This window comes from Gymnogyps californianus, chromosome 9, assembly GCF_018139145.2.
Source record: "Gymnogyps californianus isolate 813 chromosome 9, ASM1813914v2, whole genome shotgun sequence".
In the NCBI taxonomy this organism is placed as follows: domain Eukaryota; kingdom Metazoa; phylum Chordata; class Aves; order Accipitriformes; family Cathartidae; genus Gymnogyps; species Gymnogyps californianus.
In genome coordinates this window covers 23,025,808-23,040,024 of record NC_059479.1, presented here as the reverse complement: position 1 = coordinate 23,040,024, position 14,217 = coordinate 23,025,808, and the positions used below count along the sequence as shown (strand labels likewise).

The 14,217-nt window shown below is 45.5% G+C and overlaps 1 protein-coding gene across 1 annotated transcript in view; it reads left to right on the top strand.

Moving 5' to 3' along the window:
- Positions 1 to 14,217, top strand: part of LOC127019582 (uncharacterized) — a 219,293-nt gene that overhangs the window by 161,220 nt on the left and 43,856 nt on the right. Inside the window, exons 7-8 of the mRNA XM_050901700.1 lie at positions 6,328 to 6,519; positions 13,156 to 13,335. Coding sequence (XP_050757657.1) covers positions 6,328 to 6,519; positions 13,156 to 13,335 — 372 coding nt within the window. The remainder of the gene's footprint in view (positions 1 to 6,327; positions 6,520 to 13,155; positions 13,336 to 14,217) is intronic.

Genomic DNA, 14,217 nt, shown 5'->3' with positions numbered 1-14,217 from the left:
GCTTCCTCCTGAGGGCAGAGGGAGGCTGTGCCCGGATCACCAGAGTGACACGTGGAGACTGATGATGTTTTACTTATGCAAAGCTCTGCACCATGAGCCCTACTTGATTGCAAATAAGCAAGTGAGCTTTTTAATCCAGTGTAGAGTCCAACAGAGCATGCATATAATACAGTGCATGTGGCTGAAAACAAGGGCACAGCACTAGCTAACCACCAGCTTATGGAAGAAGGGAGAGGGGGCAAACCCTGCAGCTCATGGGGCAGCTCTGCTGAGCAGGGCAGCGTGGCTAGGTGGGTAAAATAGTCCTGAGGCTCTGTGCTGCAGCTTATTTCTGTGGGGTTAATGGAGTCTCCTGCACTCCCTTGCAGTTGTTGTGGGGCTAATGATGCTGTAATACCACTATTTGGTGTCAGGTTTTGGTGAAGGCTGGGCTGCTCACGCTGGTATTTGTTACAAAGTCGCTGGTGAGTAAAGATTCAGTGGAATGGCAACAGCTCTCTGGAAGGATCTGCCTGTATCATTAATCTGCCACGTTATTTAATTGTGAGCTAGAATCCAGGATGGCACATTATCTGCTAGTTTTGTCCTTGTGAATATCCAATGGAAGGAGATTAATAATCCAGATGGCTGGTAAAATGTTTGTTTTATCATGCTTTCTGATTATTATGAGACTATCAGCCCTCAGTGCCTATTCAAGTAAAATGTCCTCTATATACAGTGTATGCATTCAGCAGTCTAAAAATATAATAATTACAGGTCAGCTAATGTTGGAACAGTGCCATTTGGTGATTTTATGCACCATTTGGGTATAGCTGCAAATTGATAAATCACATTTCTACAGATTTTATATAAATCACATATAATATTAACTAGCACAATGAAATGATCAGCTCGCACTGGCTCCCAGAACTGGGTCCTTAAGCAAAAGGAGCTTTTTTATTTGACTGTTTTACTTTTATCTGCCTCTGCAAATTATTACGTTATGCAGGAGCTGGTCATGACTTCCTAATTAGGGTTGAATTTTGAAATAGGACTGTGAGCCTTGTGATAAGCCTGTTCTTCTCCACATGTAGGGTGGCCTTTCAACGTGAAACATCACTTAGGACTAGCATTATGCAACTTGAATTTTTTCCCTCTGTAGTTTTTGTTGGTTTATTTTAATTAATTCTTAATACAAAACATTTGAAATGGTTCTCAGGGCAAGCTTCATTGTTTGGCATGCTGGACCTTTTCAATGGTGTGGCAGAGACCCACACAGTGCTGTATTATTTCAGAGCGCGTGATTTTTTTGCATTGTAGAGGTGTTTAAAAAGGCACTGAAGGCTGATTTATTATTGTAGGGTTGTTGATGATTGCTGAACAGCTGTTATTATTTATTCTTAAAAAAAAAAGGTGGCACTGGATGCAGTAATTTAGTCTGGTATCCCAAACCCCCGTCTGTGCCAAGCCACAGACCCTAATTGCTGAGGAGGACAGGACAGGAGCCCAGAGAGAGACTTCTTGAAATCCAAGTGAGCGGCAGAGCTGACAAGCTGCCAAGGAACTGAAGTCCCATCTCTGCTCTGTGGAGAGCCCCACAGGAGCTTCACAGGGGTGGCAGCCACCCATCCTGAGCAGGGAAGACTGGGGAGATGAGGTGAAACCGGGAGAAAACTAGAGTTTTGAAGTTTCTTTTATAAAAAAAGAGATATTTGCACTGGGAGGGAGGTAATTTGTGCATTTGTGTCCAGTGTACGTTGGAAAAGCTGGGGAAGAGAGAGCCCTTTTTCCATTAGCGGTACCTCAGCTGTTATCCACAGCAACAGAGGTCAAGCATTTCAGGCAGGAGAGTGTTTCTGGGAGAGTTGTGAGTGTCTAAAACATAGCAAACACCGTACTTACAGGTGACTGTGGACTGGGCTAAAATAGGAACCTTTGCAGCACTGTCTAAATCAACTAAATATGACATTTAATAAGTTACTGGGAAAAAACAGTGTCACCCCCAGTTTGCCTCTTCCACCTTACTGTCGCCTGCAGCACACCATGGTTGCAGTCTGAGCGGGCAGGTCAGTGAAGCAGAGAGCATCTGGCTTGGGGTGGTGCTGTTGGGTCAGAGGACACAATTAACACTTTAAGTGCAGCCTTCCCTTGCCCCAACGCAGCCCAGCTCCTTCTCAGCACAGGCACAAGAGGATTTGAGAGCTGAAGTTGCAAAACCAGCCATACTGCGTCAGACCAAAGATCTGTCTAGCCAAATTGTTGCTCATGGATGAGTACAAGAGTGTGGCGAGCCCACAGTCATGCATTTAAGTCCATATTTCAAAGTGTGCATGAGCTTTTTTATGCCCTTCACTTCAACGTAAAGTCTGTCAACCTCAAAAATATTCATGAAAAATGTCATTGGTAAGGCAGATTATCCCCGTTTATAGATGGGGAAAGACTCCACCAGTTTAAGTGATTGGCCCAAGGTCAGCAGCAGAGCTGCCAATGTACCTCATCTTTTGTGAGTCATGGTCCAGACTTCAAATGATCCCCTGGAAGAATGATCTTTGCTTGAATTACGGAGAACTTTAGAGGTTAAGACAGAAAGCAGGAGTGTTTGAACAGCGCAGTGGGATTAATCCTTTCAGCAGCTGAGGCTGGAGAGCACAGGGTGGAAGGCACATTCGGCTTCCTCTGTTACTGACAAAATTGTTGCATTTGTTTTTAACCTAAAGCAGAAGTCATCTAGACTAGAACTCTAATTTTTTCCTTCTGGGAACATGAATCCTAGCAGGAAGGAGCAAAAATTTCATTAAGGAAAAAAGTAGGACTCCTGAGATTCCCAGATGTGGAAGCAGGGAGTGTTCCTGCAGTGCACAAAAGGCAGACCAAATTCTGAGGTTTTCAGAAATCATGAAAGTTTGCAAGCTTGCTGTTTGCCTTAGAGTTTCCGAGCTTTTAGGATTCATGCTTTCAAGCTCCCCCCCTACTATTATGATTAGATCTTTCCTGCTTTATTTTTTAAATGAAAATTGAAATTTTTTTCATGATCACTTGACTCCAGGAGGTAGAGCTTTAAAAATATCCTCTGTTGCCAAACTGGCAGGAGTGTCATGAAACTTGGTAACAAGCTGTTCCAGTTGGGTTTGGGAGAGCTGCAAAATACCTTTTCATAGTAGCAGGAGGGTAGGATGGGAAGTTATTTTAAACTTCAGCCAACAGGGTTTAATACCTACATTGGTCCTACTTGATTTTCAACATATATTTGGTTTGGAATGCCAATAAAGCTGTCATAAGGACATATCCCTCAAAGGACTCCCTGTGCAATACTGTCCTTCCCAGGTCTAGCCCATTTTCTCTTCTGAGGATGGCCCCCAGGTTTTCACAGCAGAGCCCCCCACTGAAATCAGTGTCACTGATGTAAGTGAATTGGCCCCTGAGGTCGCTTTGGCAGTCTTACGCCGGCATGGCAGTTACTCAGAAGCAGCACTTGGACGTTTATTTTTCAGCATAAAACACTGCTCATGTACATGAAGCGTTGCTCTGTCTCAGTGTAACCGAAACCTCTTCCAGAGCAGAGAGTGGGGTTTGCTGGGAAGAGACATGTTTTCTAACTAGCTTTTGGGTTGTTTCTCTGAACAAGTGACATTCTTCTGAAATTTGTTTCAGTGTGCCAGGAGAGGTTTTGCATGCTGGATCCCTGTATCTTTGGGTGCGATTAGGTCACTAGCTCGCTGCCTTCCCTTGCAGTGACCCAGGGCTCAACCAGGCCTCCCAGTGCTGATGGAAGTCCTACAAAAACCCCTTTCAGAGATCCATATGCAGCCCCACAATTGGGAGACAACATGACCTAGTCCATCTTTGCAGCAGATGCCGCGATGGAGAACCCCATCCTGTGGGATGGACCTGGGGAAAGGCATGCAGAGCTGCTCCCAGGCATGCTGCATCTCCCAGGGGTTTCCCTGTGTCCAAACTGGCATAGCTGGACCTGGCTGGGGTCACTGAAATGCCCTTCTGCAGCATCCAGGGCTGCTCACCCTTAGGACCAGCCCTGCTTTGACCACAGCTGAGCCACCCTGGGTGCTGCCAGTGCCGCAGAACTGCGTGGCCATTCTGTGCCTGGGTGCACCCCTTACCCCTGGAGTGCATCATGACATAAGAAACGAGAGCTGACGGCCGTATTCACTGGGTTTCGCTTCTGCTCTGTCACACAAGACATTAAATTGACTCTCAGCTGCGTTGTCTTGGGGAAAGGTATCAAGCCTTCGTACTTTGAGGATGGCTCATTCATGCAATGGGAGCCGCGCTGAGGTGGCAGGAGGGGTTATTTCACCTCCTTGGCAGGCTTTGGCATGTCCCTCTGGTCTCCTGATGTGTAAAAGGAGGTCCCATGTTGGCAATGCAGGGTGGGGGACAGGTAGGAGATCGCACGGGCAGAGCAGGCGGGACGCCCAGATCCATCCTGGCTCTGCCACTCGCTCATTCGGGCAAATGGTCTGCACTGGGTTTGCTGCCCTGGAAAGTGCCCGGCGCTGCCAGGACATGGCGTGAGCGCAGCCTGGGGTCAGCAGCTCTCTGCAACGCTCAGCATAGGGTTGATGCTGCCAGTGGGTCCTGCCCCACTGCCAGCAAAGAGGGCATCTTGTCATTTAAACAGGCATTGCTGCGCTACACACCCTCGTGTAAAGTCCCTGATAGCTCCCGGACACAGGGTGTTCTCGTGAGCAGGGTGAAAAGTCTGGCTTTTTATTGCTTTGAGTTTTTTAATACCCTAAGTTTGTGGCATCATTAACATTCTGCTAGAGAAGAGTTTTCTTCAAACATCTCGGCTTCTTGGCCTTTAGAACTCACTGTAGGATGGCAAAACGTGGGAGCTGTAAGAAGTGGTTTAGCAAAACATGATATTGGTTAGGAAAGCAGGGAAGGAACATGGGCAGGTTCAGATTTTTTTACTTTACTAATTTACAGGAACACAGCCCTTTCCAATCTGTTTAAAACCGAATTTAAGCTGAATAATGGGAAAGTATTAAAAACTATTAACACTGAAAAGAAGACTGAAAGGTCAGGTTAACGATGCAGTTTGCTCTCCATATGCCGCTCTGTTTGTGTGGACAGTTTCACTTTTTATAGATAGATGTATTTTTATGTTTGAAAGTCTCCAGTATTTGGGGCTTTAAATGCTGAGGAGAAAAGTTGCTTCATTCACATAACAACTTAGGTGATCTGTGTAAGATAGCAGTATTTTTGTCTGTTTTAAGCTTTATTTAATGTTTGTTTACAAACTATGCTGAGGACAATTTGAGTTGATATTTTAAGCAGGTTCTATTTGGGGGAAAAGGTAACAAAAGGAGACACTTGATCCGTATGTTGTGTGCAGAGCACAGTCTTCTTCAAAGACACAGAGACTAGGAGGCAGCATTATCTTTTAGTTTACAAGTTCAATAGATGTTTTTTATTGGATGATGGAAAGAAAATTCAGTGTGCTGAAAATGCAGTGATCCTTTTTCATTGCTTTTTGCAATTTGTTCCAATTTAGAGTATTCAGTGCTCAGAGGTGCTTGGCACCCCATCCAAAGCTGCCCTCAGGCCCCCCAGGTTTTAGGAGACCTATTCAGCCAGTCTGATCTCAGTGTGGTTTAGGGATCACAGTCTTAGAATGCTGAGATAGGGCATTTGCCTGAGTGAGAAAGGCTCTTCATGTGAAATGATGAGGAAAGCTGCTGTGAAATGAAAATCAATGCTCATTCACAAATCCTGGCCTGGGAAGTTGACGAAAAACTCAGTGCCACAACTGGGTTAGCCTGGGCTGATGTTCACATTCATTCAGACTTCTGAACCAGACGTATCTTGACCTTCTTAAATCAGTCACCTGTAAAGGGCTTATCCCTCCTCCCAGAGGTTTCTTCCTGTTCGGACAGACCCCAACTGATGGTGTGCGGGAACTGGGAGAAGCAGTGTGTTACACTAGAAACTGCAGTTTTCTTTAGGTTGGTCTGTTTTACATATGTACATCTTGGTTCACAGCACTTGACAGCATCCAACAGTCCAGTTACCGTTTCACATGATTATTTTATGTTTGGGATGAAAACTGTCAACGCTTGAAATCCCTTTGCTTACGAGAGGAACTTGGCAGTGTGCGGGGAACCATTTGGGGTTGGTTGCACCAGTATGAAAATGGACTGTCTGGGCTGTAAGCTGTTGTGGACTCTAAGGTGCATCGCTGGCAAGAGCATCGCCGTTGCTGTGAGGAGGGAGTCGACCAGTATCTCCCAGAGTCATGCAACCCAAGACCCAGCCTACTTTCACTCGTTGGCTTCCTGATGCTTTTGTGAATAAGCCTGTTGCTCTCCCCTCTTCTCCTCGCAGCTATGGGTGAACCAAGAAGATGGAGTGGAGGAGGGAACCAGCGATGTGCAGAATGGCCATTTGGATCCAAGCGCCGACTGCCTCTGTCTCGGCAGGACCGTTCAGAACCGGGACCAGATGAGAGCCAATGTCATCAATGAAATCATGAGCACGGAGCGCCACTACATCAAGCACCTCAAGGACATTTGCGAGGTACATGGGGGTTGTGACGCTGGGGTACTGCAGCAGGACATGGGATGGGCTGTTGAGAGCTGAGGACTGGGTTTGTCCTTGGGTGATGAGGGAAAAAGATGCAGTGTGTTTGAGTACTGTGTCTAACAGAGGAGCAGCATCTGTCAATAAGTATTGATACTTCTGAGAATTTTCTGCTGGATCTGATAATTACCTTTAGTTTGTATTAACTAAAAGCACAATTTTCTGACCTTTTTTCCATACCTCTTTGACTAAAAAATGATGAGGTTGAGATCCTTCAAGCAGTCCTCTTAATTAAAACCCAATGCCATCTACTTTTGAACTTATGATTGAGGAAATTAGGTTGTAATTAAATCAATCAGTTACCCATTTCATCTGTGTCTTTCATATTGGGTTCACAATTTCCCCTGGCTCAGGATGGCCCCCATTTGCCTTTTCTTATGGTGAGACTGAGAGCAAAATGTTTTCACCCTGGGAAATGAAGTACGTTACATTTATCCAGTGTAAGGGAACCAGCAAGCAAATGAACTTTGGTGACTGACCCCGTGTATCCTCAACTTGGTTCTTCTTCATTATGTTACAATTAACCTCTACAACCCCTTACCGTCCTGCAGCATACAGAATTAGTGCCATGAGCTAAGCCCAAAGTGCCGTGCATGTGGTGCTAGGTGTTTAGGAAGACAAATGCATGGCTGCGCCAGGGTGTGTTGCAGAACAGCTTGGGCATTATGTGTAGAGCATATATTTATCACTAAGAGGCAGAAGTTTGTTAGCACTAAAATCAAAGTCCATGGCTTTCAGCTCATCCCTCTGAATGTTTAGGATTTAGTGAGCCTGTGCCCAGTCTTTGCAGAGTCAATGTGGTGAAGCCCCTTGTGAATTCTGCTTAGAAAAATGTCTTCCTCCCTTCATACTTGCTACTTTTCTATTGACAAGGCAAAGCAGCCGTCCAAAAAGCATCTATGATGCTTTTCAAATAAGGAAGAGTCTTGGGATTTCAGTTTGGAAACAAATGAGCTTAATTTCACTGTGCTATTTCGGTCAGAGGGCTTTGCATTGAAGAAGGGAAGAACTGCAGGAACTTTTCCACATACTGTTTCTTTTCCTGCATTTGAACTTTTGTGTTGAAAAACTAAATAAACCTTAACTTGCATTTCCCAGCCATGTCACCATGCTTTTGCCAAATCAGATTCTCAGGAAGTACAGATAGGTATAGCTTCAGTGACATCTGTGGGGAAACACTGATTTACAGCACCTAATGATATGTCCCAGATATGAAAGAGATCTTTAAGGCTCTTTCTTTGCTCTGTATGATGCAAAACGGTATTGAGGGGATAAATCTTATCTCCAGGTAGAGCACCAGGAAATGATTCAGCTGCCTCTCTTAAAGGAGGAGGAGGACTGAAATGGGCATTCTCATCTGCAAAATGATGGGCTGTCCCTTGCTGGAGAGAGCCTCATTGTGCTCAGTTTAATCAGAGCAATCCATTTGCCTCAAGAAGGCTCGGAGACAGCTCAGTCATCCCAGGCATTTCGGCATAGCATGACGTGACTGTTTCTGTTTGTGCATAAGAGGAGGGGAGCTGGAGATGGAGAGACGCGGGTGGCTTGAGCTCCTCCCAGTGCTACCGGATGAATTTGTACAGAGGTGTTATTTGTGCCAAAGAACGAGTAGACACCAGACAACTGCTGATGAGATGCAGAAGTGCTGCTGACCGTGGCAAATTCCCCTCTTCCCTTTGCTCTTTATTTTAAGGCGTCAGGACAAACAGCAGCGATATGACGTATTGGAGGGGATGAAAGAGGAGTTCTGGCTGGATGGTGAAGGTTGAGCCTGATTTAGTACTGAGTTTAGCAGTGTGTAGTTATACTCTTGTTGCTGAACTATAATGAATAACAAATCCTAATACCAGTGAGGCACCTTAAGATGTGTGGTTGTTATTGGAGGACCGTAGCCCCTGCTAGGTGATTAAGAGCCCTCCAATTGCTCTTCTCTGCTTCAGGATGTATTTCCACTACCTGCTACTATATTATTATACACCATGTTATTATTCATAATACCCATGGCACTAGTTCTGCCAAGTCAGGAGCTCACAAGCTAGCCAGCACCAGAATGAAAATTACCTGCACAAGCCAAGACCTGCATGAAGCAGCTGGCTTGGAGGGGAATTCCCCATCACAGCAAAGCCATACTGCCCTGATGACTGCTGCTGCTGTGCCCTTGCTTAGAGTATGAAGGACTGACTGCTGCTTGGTGAAACAGTTTTGTGAAGATTTTTATTAGGGGTAAAATGTGGAGTTTTCCCTGGACTGCATTATCAGGAGTGGATGGATCATTATTCTGAAATATCACCAAGGGGAAAAGAAAGAAAAAAAAAATTTAGCCTTAAGTAAATATCCAGCAATAGGAATTTCAGGCTTAATGGTTAGAGCTTAGAAAAATAATAAGCTACTGAAAACTAGGCTTTTATAATGGGTAGCAATAGCCAGCCTTACTGGCAGGCAGTGCTGCTCACTCACTGTCCTGTAAAGCACCACATATATGCATGGCCATCTCCAGGCTTGAAAAGGTATCCCCCTGCTCCTGGGGTTTGATCCTGGGAGGATGCAGGAGGGCGCAGGGTCTGTCTGTGACGTGGCACCGGTGACACTGGCAGAGCAGCCGAGGTAGGTGCTCGGTCAGGACAGCTACCTCGATGAGAGCAGAGGGCCAAGAAGGTGGTTTGAACTGTAGCATGTGGTGGGGAGTGCAGGTGGAAGAACGAGACGCAGGAGGGCTACAAAGAGCAGGGTGCTGTGCTTTGAGAAACGAGCAGGATTTGGACCAGCATATGGATTAAGAACACAAGGCTAAATTTAAGGAGGTGTTAGAGGGAGAAGGGACAGGGCTTGGATGGGAACAGTGAGGCAATTGGGAGATCAAAGGAAACCTCCGTATTATGAGTAATTTGGGGGTGGGAGGTTAGAAAGGCCAGCCAGCTTCCAGTGCTGTGTTCTCCTCTTTTCCAAGTAATTTCACTTTGAATTTATTTTTTAATAATGTTGACTGGATTCCACCTAAGCTTTGCTTTGGTGCCGGGACAGCTCTGAATGCCACGTGGAAAACATCCTCATTACATCTTAGCGTGTCAAGCTGAGTCCGTTGTGCAGAGCTGATGGGACAAGTTTTCACGTGGTCTGGATGGCATTAGCCTGACTCATTCTCGGACATGGATAAAAAACGCTTTTTTGTGCTGCCTCAGAGCGAAGCAGCATAAAACCTTCTTGGCAGCAATGTGGCCCTCCTTCAGAGGACCACCTCTGAGGAGCTGCTGGCCCCTTTGTATGACCAGTTTCTCATCCATGGATACCAGACTGGAGGACGACTCTGTAGAAAGCTCTTTGGATCAACAGGGATATATATGCTACATATATGTATTCCCCAATGTGCAATTTGTAGCTGTCTTTCACAGCCTGCTTGTGCACACCTCGTTTTTCTGTTTTGGAGCTGGCTGCTTCTTGCCCTTTGGAGGAACAGGCTTGTGTTCCTGCAGGACTTTATTTTATATTTTAGGTGGGCCCCAGTGCAATCACAGTGCCTGACATTCAGTACTTGCTGTAGACTGGTGTTTGAATAAGTGCTTTATAGTCCTGACTGCCTGGGACCAGACATGGCTCTAGTTTGCCTTTTCAATTCAAACAGTCTCAGCTTTGGTTTTGTGCTTAGTCTTGGTATGTGCGTATGAGCACAACGCTCACCTGGATGCTGTGAGCACTGCTCTAGAGAATAGTATCTTTATAGCCCAAATAGTGCTGGTCCAAACTGAGGGATGGTCTACGGGACAGTGTAGACAGCCCCCAAACTGGCTCAGAGATGGAAAGAAACTGGAATATCATCACAGCTGCCTTTGAAGTTATAGCCTGCAGTGGCTATCATCTCCTCATTCTCTCCGCCGGACAAGAAGAAGGATGGATGGATTGGCCACCTCTCCTGACTCTCTCTAAACCCACTCTGGGGTGGAGAAAACTTAGCACTTAACCTCCTGCAAATACTTTCCAACTTTGGCCTATACTTCAGGGACTACATGGAAAAGTACTTTAAAGAGAGACAGTTATTTTTAGGTATTCATTGAGCAAAACACTCTCCAACATCTGCTCATCAGTCAGCTATCCCTTCTCTGAGCAAACCTGACGGGATGAGCAGAAGGAAGATGACATTGTTTTATGTAACAGAAGTAAATTTACTGGAAAAACTATGCAGCAGCCTTCTAGCTGGCTCTTGCTGCATGTTATATGTAAATCTTCAGTTTCCCCTTTGCTGGCTTGTGCTGGAAACCAACCATCCAAATGCACAAGCTGGATGGAGGATAAGGCTTGGGAACTCCGTGCATTCTTTTATTTTCCCCGTGGTTTTATAGGTGCCTGCACAGAAATGTGCTGCTTCAGCTTCTCTGAAACATGTGACTCAGGCAAAGTGATGAACCAGCACAGAGAGGACGGGGAATGTTCAAGACGGTAGTCGCAGCCAATAGCAACCCCAGGGCTGAAAAACGTTCACATAAATCATCCAGTGACTGATTTCACAGAACAGTATGCGAGAGGGAGGCTGGCTTGCAGGCAGCCTGCAGCGTGGCAAAGGTCCTAACACAAATGGCTTGCGGCAGTCATTCAGCGCTGCTAGCACCAAAACCAGTGTCAAAAAGAGCCTGGCCTCGTGGGCAGGTGCACATCTTTCTCCTTTTTTTTTTTTCCAAACTGTTCTGAGATAAGCAGGTAAACATGAAAAGCAGCATGGAAAGATATTCTGCACTATTCCATGCTAGTTTGAATTTTTATTTACCCTGCAACTGTCCTGCAGCGTGGGAAGCAGCCTGCTCCCATTCCTGCTGGCCTTGAAAAATGAGAGAGGGAAACCCAGGGAAATGAGTCATCAAGGAGCTCCTGGAAGAAGAGAGACCTAGATTTAGTAAATGCAGAAGGTATTCCATAACCCAGGCTTCCCAGCTGAAAAAGCCAGCAAATTCAGGGTAACGGTGTCCTTCTAGCTAAGCTGGACATCGCAGAAGTTGGTTCTTTGCCAGGTTGGCCAAAGTTGCATTTATTGTTCATCTGTTTGAAGTTCTCCCTCCCAGGAACCACATGGTGAGGCTGAAGGACAGTTTATTATAGCGTTCCAATAGTTCGCATTGTGGACCAGCAGCTGCGTGTCACCAGCTGGCGGTTCGTCTGTGTGACTAAGCATCTAGAGTTCCCAAATATAGCTATTCAACTGGAGCCGTTGGCATTTTTTCCTTCATTTTTTTCTCTTCCTATATAATAAAGGCAGGCAAAGTCATCTTATGATGACCCCCATGTTATTTCTTTTCAGTCAAGAGGCCGCAGTCCAGACCAGGCCAGCATAGCATCTGATATTTGGCCTTGCAAAGTTTCTAGTCTAAATCATCCGGACAGGCAAAGCACAGGGGGGATGAAGTGATTTGCTCAATGTCACACAGGTCGGTGGCAGAGCCAGAAATTCAGCCCAGGCATCCAGAGTCTCTGTGTGTCACCCCGTCCCCTGGACCACATGTGCTTCAGGCAAGCGTGTTTGAGGAAGTCCTCATGATTCAGCTGAAACCAGGATGGCGAGTTCATGGATAAGGCAGGGTCAAGCAAAAGGGGGAGGCAGACAGAACTTGGTGTGTTACGCTTTTTGCCAGAATATTGATCCACTCATTCTTTTTAGGTCAGGAGGCCTTCAGAGCAGTGCTTGCCTACCTTTTTGTGTTCGTATGATGTCCAGCTAAGCTCACACTCAGTACCAATGGGTATCATGGGCAGGTGAAGAATAAGCAAGGAGGATCTTTGTATTGTCGCACTGGACCAAGACGCAGGAGATCTGAATTGTTTCCAAATCTACTGCAGATGCATTCTGTGATTTTGGAGAATTTCCTTAAACTCTCTACATCCTAGTTCTTCCTCTCTCTTTCTCCATTTGACTTTAATGTCTGTAGACTCAGTAAGGGAGCCTGATGTTTGTACAGACAAGGGTACAAAGCCTTTTCCTCTGGTCCCACTTAAAAAAGGAAGAAAAGCAATGAAAGACAATAGTTGAGAAAACAGGAGAAAAATTCTCCCTTGTTTTACACTGTTTGGAATAGCATATTTGCACTAATGGAATGGAGGGTATAGAAAACAAAATTAAAATAATGCTGCTTTCCTCTAGATGGCATTGATCAGCAGCTCGGGCTGCTCCCTCTGTGGCTCCCTCTGAAGGACACTGAGGCAGAACCCAGCGCTGTCCTCCCAACGCACTGTACACACGCTGTCTCCCGCATCTCCTGACGCAGGCTGTGAAGCCCTGTGCATACTGGGTCTGGTGTGTCCTGAGCAAGAGTAGTGCTGTGGGTCTGCTGTAGGTTGCAGTGGGAACAAGAGTTGCAAATGAGATGTTGTCTATCAAAAAAGGACTTGTGTTTCAAGGCATGTTTTGCATATTGCATGCTTACTCATAGACAGGAGTTGATGGAGACTGTCATGTCATAACAAGTGGATTTTGTTTTCAGAGCCATTTTCTGATTTTGTTTTTACTTGCTCCTTCCTCAAGAAAAATCTGGGAGCAGCCTCAGTATAAGTGTTTGGGTTACTTTATGGATTGCTCTGTCTTACTCCTTACAGGGTTACTTAAAGCAGTGCCGGAAGAGGAGGGATATGTTCAGTGATGAACAGCTGAAGATCATCTTTGGTAACATCGAAGATATCTACAGATTTCAGATGGGTTTTGTCCGGGACTTGGAGAAACAGTACAACAACGAGGACCCCCATCTCAGTGAAATTGGACCATGTTTCCTTGAACACGTAAGTTCATTTGGCATTTTTGTTTGGGAGTTTTGGGGTTGTTTTTTGGCGGGGGGACAGGAGAGGAATAGCAGAGAAAGTCAGGATGTAGGAACCACTCAGAATAACCTTTGTGCATCAGTACTGTTCTAGTTACATAGCACAGAATACTCCATGGCCTTCCGTTTACTTTGTGAGATATAGGTGCGGAGAGAATTCAGAGTGAAGCATATAGTTGGATAACTCCCCCAGTACATTTGAATCCCAACACCTTTTCACATCCACCCTTACTCATGTTATGCTTCTCGCTGTCCGGGTGGCAGCAGGGCAGCAGATACTCGCTCACGCTAAGTGCAAACTGAACAGGACATTTTAGCTGACGATATAGTCCTGGAGGCTTTTGCCCAGCCCGTCGTACTGTTACGTAAGCCACGTGCTACAGGAGCTGATAAATTGGCCAGTATTGTAAATATGTCAGGAAATGTCAAGAAAATTATAGTCCTGCAGTTCTAGGCTTTCGTTTAGGGAGAATGAAGTGCTGTATCAGAGCTTACCTATGAGGTGCTCCAACCTGGGATGCAGATCCTGTACTGTGTTACCTCGTCACTTACAGTCAGGGCTGAGCTGGCAACAGTTCACTTCTTATTAGAGAAATTTCTGATAGACATTCATGAAACTTCAGCAGGGCATCCCTAAAAAGGTTCACAGCATCTCTTAAGCATCATTGGTCTTCTGATTGAAAAGCAGGTTTCTTTTTGAGAAGTTGCATGATGGTGTTAACATGGCCTGTTTTTATCAGAGCCTGCAATCTCTGCTGCTCACTTCCAAAGCAGCATCATATTCCACCTCTGTGCTAAAAAGATGTAAGAAATCTTGGTGAGAATCAGTAGCTAAAACTTCATG